We start from the raw sequence: 13,591 nt of genomic DNA, 5'->3' as shown, positions 1-13,591 counted from the left end.
AACATGGAGAACTTCTATGCAAGTCACAACGTTGTTGTAGCGAAGGCGTCTACATTTTTTTCTAATATGCTATCTTAATTTAAAATGTAAACATTCTGCCGAGCGAGTGGAATGTTGTTTCGATGTTTAGCCTAAAAGAAGCGGAACTTTTTTGTACGGTTATTTGTTTTCATCGGAGTTTAGCTACCCGCCTCGTTTTCGTTCTTTCTCAGCATTCATTCGTTGCTAAGCAGCTGAAAGTAAATCGCAGCAGAAGACAAAGATGAAGGACAGACATCGAAGTGCAAAGAACAGGTTTTGTGTTTGAGGAAAAAAGGCTTATCTCTGAATGTGCCTGACGCCAATCGCACCGCTGTGGAGCACAGCACAGCAGTGCTAGTGTAGGCAGGGAACCGTTCTTCGACAAGAATAAGTATTTGACGAAACGTGTTGGTGTCTAACTACGTTTAACAAATGAGTTCCGATAACAAAGTATCTTCGGGACGCATGTGGAACGCCTCATGCACCTTAACCCTCTTTGGCGCCTCGGTAAGGATTCCAATACATATCATTTTCGTTAATTGGCTTGCCAGAATCAGCTAATTTATTGATGCAACCTTTTGGGCGAGGAATTTGCTTCACAAAAAATACGGTAATTGTTACGATCTTTCATCGACCACTGGAGGATCTAAGTTAGTCTACCATGAAGCGCACGGCAATGTTCTGCCAGATTAAAAAGAGGCCCACTTTATCCAATCGATTAATATGTATATATAAACTTGTATAACAAAAAAGTTAACACTAAACTATTGCAAAGCGGGTCAAGTTTTAAGAGTTAAAAAATATTGGTTGATTTTTAGTGAGGCGCTCCGAGTCTGGGTAAAATGACTCACTTATTTATGCCAATCAAATCTATAGATTACTCCAAAGGTAAAGAGGCATTTTAGCTAAATTATTGGCTACAGATTTTTTGAAATTTTACTATTTTCCATAAATTATTATAACATAATTAGAGATTATTGTTATTATATAATTATAGTTTAGGATTTGAAATATGGGTACCAATAGATCCAAATTCAAATGATCGCAAAGTAAGATGATTCAGCTAAAGCGAACGACGTTTCTTTAAGGAATCGGCTACGTAGTATCAATTAGAGCATACCTGATGAACTTTCTGGTCTTTCATTTCCGACTTGGAATTTATTGATTTCACCCAGATCTGTCAGATGCCAGCGTTTTTCATCATTGATCCTACTTGGGGCGCAAATAGACGTCAACTGGAATGAAATGTTTTTTCAAAATAGTTGCTTTATAGCGTAAGTTAAATTTCCTTTTTTATGTATGACTGTAATATATTGCATTTATTTTTCTATAATTTTCTGTATATAATAGGATTGGTTGTCAGTGTTTGTTCTGAACTTTTGAACGAAGCTTCATACAAGCCGCAACATTGGCCAATCGATTTATCATATCATGGAAGTGTTTAATGTTATGCCGGATCTTAGCAAATTTCCGGAGGGGATATATTTCTGACTAATATCGGTTGGGTCAAAGTCTTTTATGGGACTATCACAGAGTATGAAAATACCTGATTTACTCGAGCGACTGTAAGATATCTATTTAGCACATATGGCCATTGTTTAACTCCATAACTCAGGTCAACTGAAGAAAATGATATTTTATGGAAAATTTATTCAAATGCATGTGTTACTGTCATTTCTGGTCGTTAAAACATGTTGCGGTCTCAGTCAAATTTGTCTTGCCTTAGAGTTTCTTGATCACCTCATAGCTTCTTTATCTCAGGCGTTTCTTGAGTTTTGGGAAGGGAAAAGGTCACACAAGATACAGAAATTGCAGTTTTTTTTGCAAAGCTGCGGTGAAAAACCCGTGACTTGTTCTTTCAAACTTCAAATCAGAACATTTTGGTAAATGTTCTGATTTGAAAAAAACCCTGACTATAGGTACCCGACAAGAATTCATAACATAAAGTCCCCCGAAGGTTGAAAAGTACCGTGAAAGCTTGGTTTTTGACCTAGGTTCATCAGTTCCGTCTGGTTTGGGCTCGCCTATGAAACGATACACAAACGATTATGCTTTTAAGCCCATGTTATATTCTATACGTTGATTGTGTCTATCGCGAAGCCGTATCTGCCTGGTCCTCAAAAACCTTGTGCAGTATTGTGAGCGTATGATGTAGTTGTTAGCAGCGAAAATAAAGCACGTCCGTTAATGCTCCATTTGCACCTTTCGAAGAAAATTAAAGCTGGACAATATTCTTATATATATATAGCAGTACGACTAGTAAGGCTATAACGGACATGACTAAGATGGATGCAGACAAATAAAAGACCTATATAACAGTTATTCAGAGAGTTGTCGAAACAGCATGCGGTCCAAATATAGACAAGTATATCGTGTTAAAATCACATAGTGTACTAATCATGATGACGCCGTACTACCCCCGAGGTAGTACCCATGCATCGGAGAGTCAACGTCGCCTTGTCCGCTAGAGCAAACATTTAACGAAGGGAGTAAATTAGTTATTAATTAACTAATTTACGCTCTTCGTGTGAAGCGGTGTTACTTTAGCCTTGGCAAGTATTGTTATTTCACTATATCGTATAGTACTGCGTAGTAGAGTCCGTTTAATTTGTAGAATGGCATTGTATGGGTCAGATTTTATAATACTCGCTTAGAATATCCAGCCTGGGGTGGCCCTGTCGTTTTATCACAGTGTCAAACAAGATAGGTAGTTTATTTAAAAAAAAAAAGTTATTTGTCGATTTTTCGTTGAGAGATCTTAGTTGGGCTGACTGTAAATCGATCGACTTAATTGGGTCAGTGCGGAATTGACTAGCGTGTCCTGCTAATTATTCCGCAATAGGTCAGTCAACGGCCACGTTGATCGCTAGCCCACAAGATTTTGTTCATTTTGTTTTTATTCTCTTAGTCGCAATGTATTAGGTAATTCTACGGGTTGTATTATGGCAATGTGGCTTCGTGCTTAACACGTTATCGCGTTCGCAAAACGATTCATTCTGACCTGTATTGATTTAGCCAAATATAGGTACTGGTCTTCGATTATTCTGATAAATCTTGCCGTCGTGCACCTACGTAAAGTAGACGAAAATTACGTAAACACCTACAACGGAATATGGTTGAATTTTCGATATCTCATTGCAATAAAAAGCGCTATCGTTTATGTATGGGGTAAAATCTATGGTAGTATAGATTTAGTTAACCCAGAATGGCTAACTTCGGTGGACTGCCCCACGTACCCGATTTACCATTGGTCCACTCGTTTGTGGCCATTGCGTGCTGTAGGAAGTTATTCTATCAGCTATTGGGTGAGACCCTTAATGCGGATTACACGGAAAGGTTTTATGAGAATGCTTTTCTACTTTATATTGATTACTAATATTATATTTCACGACCATCTACTCTTATCGCAAGGGGCATTGAATAGACGCTATATAGAAAGGTTACCGTCGTATGTGACGGCACCAAGAACAGCTCCAGCAGTATTATTCAGAAACAATAGCGGGATAAAAGGCGGGCTCAGAGTTTAAAGCACTTCATCGACGCCGGCTTGATGTAAATCGAAGCGGATTGTTTATCGGCTATTGCTTTCTGCTGATTTTACTGATTAGCTGACACGACATTGGCCATTTCGTTCAAATCTTTTCGTTATTATAAATCGGGTAGGTGGGAAATTCGGCGGCTGTACCACAAGGGTAAAAAATATACCGACAGTTATCTATTATCAGAGCCAATTTTGCTCCTCTTGTGTAGACGAGTGAGTTTGCGAGCATCAGCCCAACGTATGTGGGGGGATCAACGACAAAGCATTAGTCGTCAGTTAGAGAAATGATACACTAATATATCACAGTATTATCAAGGTGCGCGAAATGGTCAGGCGATACAGGTGTCGTGGTTTCTTTTAGCGCCTTGCTAGCAGCAGGCTAACGGGTAAAATGTAATGGTACATTTAAGCAACGAGAAAATAGTGTGCCATTTTTATGTTATTGTAGGCTGCGTTTAGTCATACTGTCTATGATAAGCCGAAAAGCCTCGTAGAAATACACGAGTTCGCTGAACGTGCATTTAGCTTGTCGGCGTGAAAGCCGGTTAGCTCAAACCGGGTCACAACGGAGGTTCAGTAATAAACAAGTTTCAGCTTAGATAAATTTCTGATTCTTCGAAAATTCAAGGTAATCGCAGTGCCACAAGGGAACAGCACAATGATGACGCTAGTCAAATTTTAAGACGGAAATCACGTTATCGGATAAAGCGGGAGTCTAACGTTAGTTTTCAACGTGTTAGAGGCCTCGCATGGTGATTTATGATACCAGCTATACAATTACTCGAGGCTACACTCACCTTGAGGTTATTTTCAACCCCTTTATTGAAAACGAGTAATTATTCTGGAAGACTGTGGGCGATGAATGCAGCCTACGCTGCACGCATTCAACATGAGTCGACTGATTAGGCAAAAGAGCCTCTGAACTTGCAAGATTGTTAATGGATGTATGTGAAACATAGACACATCATAGATGTTCAATGATTCGTAAAAAGTACAACAAGGATGTGTGACCGTAACCTCTTGGTCTCATTACTATATTTTCAATGCAGCTGTTGTCGATTGCGCACTGAAGTGTGAGATAGTAGAAAACTAATTTGGTTCTGGTCGCATGTGGTTGTTCAGGACGAAGTCTTAGTAGTATCGTTTCTTGGCATATACGACACTGTTTAGAATTGCTTCTTCTGTTTCTGCCGTCTTTGTTTTTATAGAAAAACAAACAAGTTCCTTTCCGCGCTTCGATGATCAAGTTGTCATGTTAAAGATGATCAATGGTAACACAGGTGACACGAACAATTAGTTACCTGCGCCGGTCTTGCATCTACTTCTATCTCGTACGTATTGAGCAGTACCGCGTCGAATTCAAACAAACTGATTGGCTCACTGAATACGTCCATATTCCAGTTGAATGCTACCATTGTGTTGTCAAATATGGAAACATCTGCGTACAGCGCATCGTATGTGTACATGGTGTGTACATAAAATGTTCATCTATGGGTATAATAGTGTTTGAATTACAATCCAAAGTTATTTTCATCATTATTACTGTGTTCAACAAGCCGATCTTTTATGTGTTCCACGTCACGATGCTGCCGTCGCCGTGTACAATGTTTCTATTAGGTCTTCGTATATGAAGTTTCATGAGACGCTTGAAGTATTCTGATTCAGCGGTGAAATTTTACCACTGTTCGATGCGAATTTACAACGTTAAGGTGGAACAGTAGAGCTACTTCACTTACCATTGGCTGACCGACCATGATCATCGACAGGTAGTTAACCACCGCGAGTTCAAGATCCTACATGTCGCATCAGAGCTGGATACGGAATAATGCGGCCATCAATAAATAATCAAACTGAACGAGGAAGTTTGTAGATGTCACCGTTGACGGCGTCACCGCTGTGAGCCATCGTGCAGTATTTCGGTTCTTTCGTCAGCAGAAAAGAACACACTCAGTTTATCCATCTATCTTGCTTATTCGGCCAAAAAAGCAAACAGGACAAACCGAAGCAGTACACGTGCGCAAGGCCGAACGTCAGTGGCTGTGGCCAACAAACGTATGTACACAATCGGAATTGGAGAAACTCTATGTAGGTGCACAAAGCGAAGTGCAACAAAAGGCGATAACGCTTTCAATTTAATTATTTTAAAACTAGACGAGGATGTGTAAGAAGGCCGTGGGTTATTTCTTGCCCAGTCTAATGACGCTCTCTCTGCTTCTTTGTTTTGACTACAGTATAGTGCTCAGGTATCCTGATGCATCATTAACTTCGTCCTCTTAGCACTACACCGTCTGATATTCGCGCGGTGCGCGACTCGAGTGAGCAGCATAATTAGCTAAGCAGATTGACACTCGCCTGACCCCCAGTCGACTGTGCCCCTATAACAGCTACGTAGTAACCTGTGTTGCCTGATGCTGGACACTGTTACAGTGTGTACTTAGCACATGCTAAATCTTTACATCAGTAATGCCAAACTAGGTGATTCAGCATTTTTTACTTTGCGTAGAGCATTGTCCTTAGCATATCAGGCGAAGCCCCGATTCCCTAAGTCCTTAGTTGTAGTTGACGCTGTCGACAAGTGCCAATAAACGCTTCATTAATATGGGAACATTAGCGGCTACTTATGTCCTCTACTAATAACTTCAGACATGACGGCATCAGCAGATTATAGTCATCGTTGCGACAATCGGGTTTGCACCTGCCCGCACGAGAAGACTGAGACAGAAGAAAGGAAAAACATAGCGGTACCAGCAGCAAATACGATTTGATGCATCATCTTTTTGCCGTCCTCTATGGTGACGACGGAAAATGTACGACAAAGGTCGCATGATTTTCGCCGTTAGATTAATTGAAAGCGAACGTCGGGCCGATTCGATGCTAGACGCCTGATAATGCGACCACTGTTGATCCGTGCCATTGCCACTGTTAGGCCGTCAATGAAGCGGGGAAAATGATGAACTTCTTTCAGCTTTGTCAATAAATCTTACTTTTTGCCTCCTTCCCGTGTGTTGCATTGCATTGCCTTGCCTGGATTGGCCTGGCGTCACCTTGAACTTCCTCCCGATCCTTTTCATCGTATAACAGTTCTTACAACAACGGCACACGTGAGCAGCCGAGCGTGCTTGGCAGGCCAATTGGACAAATGAGCGAACCAATGACGGCGGATGCCGGTTGAAGCTTCTTATTTTTTTTATAGATCTCACACCATATCGACATGCAGCCACAGCAGTAGTTGTGCAGAAATCCACATGTCTTTTTGCTACCGGTGGTCCATACTACAAACATTATTGTTACCACTAGAAATGTCTCAACGCATATCGGATATGTGTGATGCGACTTACGTGGCAATACAGTTCAACACGCGTCGGGTGGCTTGGCTGTGTGCGATGTCATCGATGCCCTCCTCTCAATTCTGTCGTCTGTTTTGGTGCCCCTTCGTGCTCTTTGTCGAGCGAGGCGAAACGAAAGCAAACGGCATGGGAAGAGCAGAAGAAGAGCGCTGCTGAAGTGGCAAATGAAAAGAACGTAGCACTTTATCATTTGATGACGATGACGACAAATGTGAGTCGAAGGCCGTATGATCTTCATCGTTGAAGTAATTGAAACAACGTTGGTTCGAGCCGATACTAGACCTCCGGTAATGTAGCTACTAGCAATCTTTTGCGTTGTCGCTAAATTGCTGGACAACGATTTACAAAAAATGGCTGCAGGTAATCAACGATTTCGTTACGCTGCTGTGTGTACGGATGCACATTTACCATCATCACTCATAAAACTGTGCCGGCAACGTAGCAATTTACATTCAAAGTCCTATTAAAGTTTAGGGTTCTGTTTGGACCCTGTTCTACTCGGTAATATTTTGTTCTTTTCGTTTGTGTTCTATGCTTTCCATCTTGAATATAGTGCATTTCGAAAGAAAATAACTACTAATATCGATGAATAGTTAAATTTTTATCTCATCCGTAAGCTGATCGACGTGACCATGAAGAAAGTCTGAAGATTCATTGATAGCAATGTTTCGATGTTTAACGAGCGTGTCTCTATTAGGGGTATATGTGTAAGCAATAACTTATATAGTGTAGAGGCTCACTTATTTCTGTCAATCTACCAGGTCTACATGTTTAGCCTCCGTAACGAAGTATGTGAAACCGGAATTGGATTACTAATTATAATCCAAAATGCTCATATATGATTCGAATAGTTGCTTGGGGTAAACGGTTCAACATGAACCGCTTCGATAAATGAAGAACTTCCCCATTAGACTATGGGGTATCATTGATTGTATGTCTATCCTACTTAGAGCTTTGCTTTTATTAGGTTATGCATTTGGTTCAATAACCAAGATGACGACGCCACGGCTCCAGTATATTCATGTCTACTATCAGTAAAAGCGCATGCGCATGAACGAGTAGGTGGCTGCTTATGGAACGAAAACCCGACATGTTTCTGACAGGGACGATGCCTGCACTAGAATAAGGAAGGACCTTTAAGCGGCCTATTTCACTTGAGTCTGTTTAATGAACATAAGGCACACCGTAGCGTAGCGACATTGAACAACAGTTCATGACAAAGCCAATAAATCATCGACAATTGCGATGTATTTCTTAGCTTAGTGCATGCAAAGGCTTTCCGTGATGATGCTAGTACCTGAACAAGGTGCGACCGTAGACGTTTCGAACGGAATGCAGTAACTGTACTAACTTAAGAAGACAACTTACTCGTGTGTTTTGTTCGATGATTAGTTCTCAGAGGTATCTGACGATGAGGGATTTCACTCTGATTTTGATTGGCAAGCAAGCTTTATCGCCCGAAAGCAAATTGATTGCTAATCGTGCCATTATAATTTAATTTAGTTCTATATAGTAGTGTTATTTTTCTGAATATAGATTTATGTGGGCTTGTTCTTTGATGTGTCGCACAACTTTGCATGTTCATCACCAGGTTTTACGATGTACTACTTCTTACAGCTGTATAGTATTTGCCTTATTAACACACTCGGGACACTACTATACGGTTTTATTTAAATAGGTACATTATTAAAGTATAGGCATTATCTACTTTAAACTGCTGATAGGTTTCCTGACAGTGATCGTATCGCCGGTGGGCACTGTAATACCAACGTCTGAGACAGCCGTATAACTTCCGACGAGTATAGTAAACAAACCAAATAATTAAACACTCTTTATGGGCTGTATAAAAAATCCAATTATTATTTTATGAATGAACGGAAGTTTCCAATTTCAAATATCTTCATTAGCGCTATTCGATTTTAGTTAGATCTTGTGAAGCTTTATATTTGATTGGGAATGACTAACCGGGCTGATATTTCGTGTCTCAATTACAGGGTGACCTCGCGAAGAAAAAAATCTATCCAACTTTATGGTGAGTATCTGATGTACATTACCGGTAAATCGTATTCAATTGTATGGATCGCTCTATTCTGAGCTGTATGTGCACAGTGCTGATTGAGTTGGTTATATATATATATATGTATATAATATATATATGTAAAGGATGTATGCCGAGAATGCTAGCTAAAGAGGTCACTGACGACACAATTACAATTCTTAATGAAATTTTCCGCGCGAAACAAGTCGGTCTTATTTCGCTGGAGAAAATGGTCACTTTACCAATGTTGCGAACTCCGACAGGATGATATAAAACAAGGACTGAATCAGAATTCGTTTCTTCATTTATCGCTTGAGTCTCTTCCAAGTTGACACATTAATAACTGGTTCAGGTGATATTTAATCGTCGTTCGTGTATCTAATTGCAGAATTCGTGGCTTAAGGGGGCGATTATGTTCCAGGTTTGTCTCACAGGTAGTGTTGTGATGTGTTACTTGGGGTTTCTTCTCTGTCAAGTATGGGGCTTTTTCTAAAAAAAAAAATAATAATAAAAAAAAAAACAATTTATGGGCTTAATTTCTGCCTGCGCGTCATTCCAAACAGAATTACGTACGTCTACGTATCTAGTCAAGGTCATGTGCGCCATTCCGTTGGCGCGTGCCTGTACTTCAACGTATGGCCGTGTATGTGTGTGTGTGTGTGTCACACTTAACAAATATCATACCTGGGGCCATAGCTCGTGGTGAGCGCCGATGCTATCAGTTACCGACCACTTCTGCCGCTGCTGCTGCTGCCGGTGCTTTTACGGCCGGACAGCGTGTAGTCTGAGTAGTCATGTTGTTCCCGTTCGTTGATGTTGTCTGTCATCAAGGCCTGCTCTGGCCTCAGTCGAACGGAACTGAACTGTACGCCGTCAAGGTGTCACTAACGGCATGGTATTGCGATGTCGCTGCGTAATATGGGATAATGTCTTGATAATTTCAATGTCAAGTAACCTCTTGTCATCGCTGTCGATTACGGCGCTGCTACAAGCATTACTGCCAACAGCAACGGCCGCCATCATCCCGGTGATGTCGATCGCGATCTCCTGCCAATAGATCTTCGCCAATGTAAAGACGTAATCGTTGTTGGAGCCTGCAGATTTATTATTATTATAGCATTGCGTTACGATAGAGACAGTCAGGGGGAGATGCTGCTGTTCAGCCGCAGTCACAGACATGGTCGTTGTCACGCCTAATGGTGGTAACGGAAGTTTCGGGAATATGGCTTGGACAGAGTGCGGTAAGCAGGACTATTATATAATTATTATTGAGAAAGAGCTGCAGTCATGGTAGCGTGTCAAGCGGTGTGTTTAAAGATATCTTAGTTGGCGTGGTAACGAGGTGGATTGAATGGAGGTCACCATCTAGACCCTTCCCCGCCACTCTGTCCTGCTCACTTGACGTTTCTTGCAGATGGTTCTTGCAGACGATGATTCAATTGTAGCGCTCACAACAGCGGAATCGTCTGAATGATTGATTCATAGTGTTATTAGCTCTGGCTTTGGCTCGAGTATCCGATGTTAGTTGTGGCAGTGGGCTCCTGGTCACCGATGGTCCTGTGCCTTTCGTCCACTTAGGGCCCATTACGCTGGAATCTGTCATAAGTGTTCGGTGGAAAATGGGCTTCACCGTTATTTCTAAGCTCTCCTATGACGACAATGATAACAGCTTATGGCGATGAAAGCGTGGATCGTTTGTATATTGTAGTCTGTTGGTTAGCCAAAACGAATGTGACGCAAACTGAAAATGATAAAAACTTGTCAAGACATGGAAAGCATGGCCGAGAAAGCCGAGAATTAGGTTACATTTTAACGCTCTTCTGTTGAAGTTTGTAAAAAATTAACGTATAAAAAAATCAACATAGTATAGGTTTGCTGACATGATAAGGTATAGATAGAAAAACTACATGCGTATATTTATCAATTTAACATACTTTGACTCGTAAATAGTTGCTGATCGTTGTTTAACTGATTGACTTACTTATCGCTTCATTCAACCTTTCGTATCTACTAAACATTTAAATAGAGGCGTTCATTCGAAGTTGCCGTAAGGATTGTTTCGCGCAATTTACGCACGGTCATCTATACATGGAAATTTATTATAATCATTATTACGAAGATATCCGGGTGTAGCATTGCGTCGTCTTGTCGAGCGGGTCTAGGCTAAAATGTTTTAGTGAAATATAATGGCATTGTTTTAGAATTTCCGGTCACTGCGGAGATATCGTAATTCTCTTTGTCAGATTCGCGCTGCAGCTGAAACAGCACTAACAGTGAGAGAAGGTTACATTGAGCGAAAAATAGCCAAGTTTATAACGCTATATATATATATACACATAAATCAGATCATGCTTTTTTAGAGTTTGTGGGGACAGTATCAGCAATCGCTGTTTTGTAGTCCTTGTTGGAATCCGTACCGATTATCTGGGTGTACTCAAAATCCTCGGTGTTGTAAGACTGATTTCACAAAGTGAAAATGAGTGACTCAGATGGTCTAAGTAAAAGACTAACGAGCCGGCACCGATATTAGTAGACAACGAAAAGATTCCCGACAAGATACCCAAAGCGTGTCTATGGCACACATCGCATTGTTCCCATTGTCGTTGCCGCCGCCGCCGATTACTTCAGTGACGGCGGCCCTCACAATGCTTCGAAATCACACAGAGAGCTAAAACAATAACTATGTCGAACAAAATGTTTGATTTTATCGATTAACTCAATGTCACCTTGAATTTGACAGCCGTTTGAGCGAGACTATGAAAGAGAGTGACAGAGAAATCCGAACCGACTGAAACGAAAACAAGGAAATCATCTTATTTCAAAAATGTTTCTATTTGATAATAGTAAAACACTTTGTTGCGAAGCCTTGCACACCTGCACATAATTGCACAGTCACTGTAAAGCCCTTGCGAGAACAAATAAAGGTACATATTTAGCGATTTCCTTCTATTTATCATTTTTATTTATATTCATATGAGGTTAGGTGTTAAAAATAACTCGATTCCAAGTTTTTGCTATAGTTTCAAATAGGCTCGAACTGCGATGATGAAAATGTTTGTAAACGTAAAAGTGGACGAAATCTAAAGATAATTCATAGTAAATGGAACCAATAAAAAAGTTTATGAGAATCGCAAGCCAGACAGAAAAAAAAGGGACGTCAGGTGCGAGCGATAGAAATTTTTGATGATTTTATGAGGTTTTTTTTATGATAAGTTCCTCAACAACTGATTGTCTCGGTCCCTTAATGTTTCATTCGCAGTTAACGTTTTTCAGTTACAAAGATGCTATGCATCGAAAACAGCTTCACGAACTGGTGCAACAGGACAAACACAAGTGAAGAAGAATACAAGTGAAAAAGCAAATGGTCAATAGTTTATTACGGTTATGTTGATAGTGATTCTAGTGTAAAAAATGGCTAATTTTCGGATGACTGTGATAACTTGACTCAAAGAGCGCTACGCATACGGGAAAAGGGGGTAGATTAAACAATAGCCTCAAATAAATCCTTAAACCACACTCACTAAGTAGTATATCAAGGAAAACTGAGTGGAGATGCCAGGAAAAGTTGAAAAGAAATATTCTTGAATTTCGTGTTTGTTTACAAATACCACGAGACTAATCTCATTAGTTATAGGTAAAGAGAGTACGAAGGATCTGTCGTGAAATGTTGATCAACAATAGCAGACGATTACTGTGTGTTGATATAGGTAACCACAATGAAAAACTGCGCGGAAGTACTTCAAACGGTTTGCAATTTGGGTTGTTAAACAAAAACCGGTTTCATTTGTTTAGCTACGTTAAAATCAATATGATACTATCCCCAAGTATTGTATCTAGCTCCAAAATACGATGGTATAGGAAATAGCTTTCGGTGGGCGTAGAGCATTTTACATTTTTTTTTCCATTCTATTAGCAGATCCAACTCCGGAGTATCTAACGTAATTTTTTTCCTTTATTTACTCGACGTTATGTTGAACGTTCTATTAAGTCTACAGTAAATTAAATGCAAGTACTTCGAATTACGCGAATACCTTCGGCTTTATAAATTTACAAAAAAATTTGTCGTCATATTAAGCTCATGTGTGTTCAAGCTACCTTCACAGAAACGGTACAAGGAAATACTTTCAGAGTGAGCCCAGTAACAATCTTTCTCGTTTCGAAATTATTGTAGCTGCTGAGTCAAGCCTTTATCAAGCAAATTAAATGTGGTATCATTTCGAAACTACAATTAAATGGGCCAAATTTGAGCCCGGTTTTTTCAACGAGTTGTTGTACCCGTCTTGAAGGGACTGCGTCACTGATTTTTCTCTCAGTGATTATCTCTTACGATTCATCTGTAGAAGAGCAATGTATGTACAGCGAAGACATGTGAACGGCCGATAAAAGGGATACACCGCAAAGGTTCTAGCGTAGCGATTACCAGCGGCAATTTATACTGGGAAATTAAGAAAATTTATCCGCTTTTCAACTCTCCTTCGGACCCCCCCCCCCCCGCCCTTTTTCGACCGCTGCTTCTACGCCGGACGCCAACTATCGCTTTGACGGGAGGCACGTGAATCGAAAGAAGACGATAATATTAAGAATGCGAATTGTTGCACTGTAGATTTATATGTGACGACAAAGGCTCGTTTACCGCGACTAACA

General features: G+C 40.4%; 1 protein-coding gene across 9 annotated transcripts in view; it reads left to right on the top strand.

Annotated features, from left to right (window-relative positions):
• The window catches only part of Zw (glucose-6-phosphate 1-dehydrogenase Zw), a 34,318-nt gene that overhangs the window by 3,798 nt on the left and 16,929 nt on the right, over nucleotides 1-13,591 (top strand). For 8 of the 9 annotated variants that reach the window (XM_022795479.2, XM_022795476.2, XM_022795475.2 and 5 more), the window contains exon 2: nucleotides 8,904-8,941. In XM_022795479.2, coding sequence (XP_022651214.1) covers nucleotides 8,904-8,941 — 38 coding nt within the window. Of the gene's footprint in view, nucleotides 1-16; nucleotides 529-8,903; nucleotides 8,942-13,591 lie in introns of those variants that run through there. The other variant, XM_022795477.2, reaches the window with a different exon arrangement.

Source organism: Varroa destructor, unplaced genomic scaffold (genome assembly GCF_002443255.2).
Source record: "Varroa destructor unplaced genomic scaffold, Vdes_3.0 BEIS01000003.1, whole genome shotgun sequence".
NCBI lineage: Eukaryota > Metazoa > Arthropoda > Arachnida > Mesostigmata > Varroidae > Varroa > Varroa destructor.
This window is presented reverse-complemented; position numbering and strand designations above follow the sequence as displayed.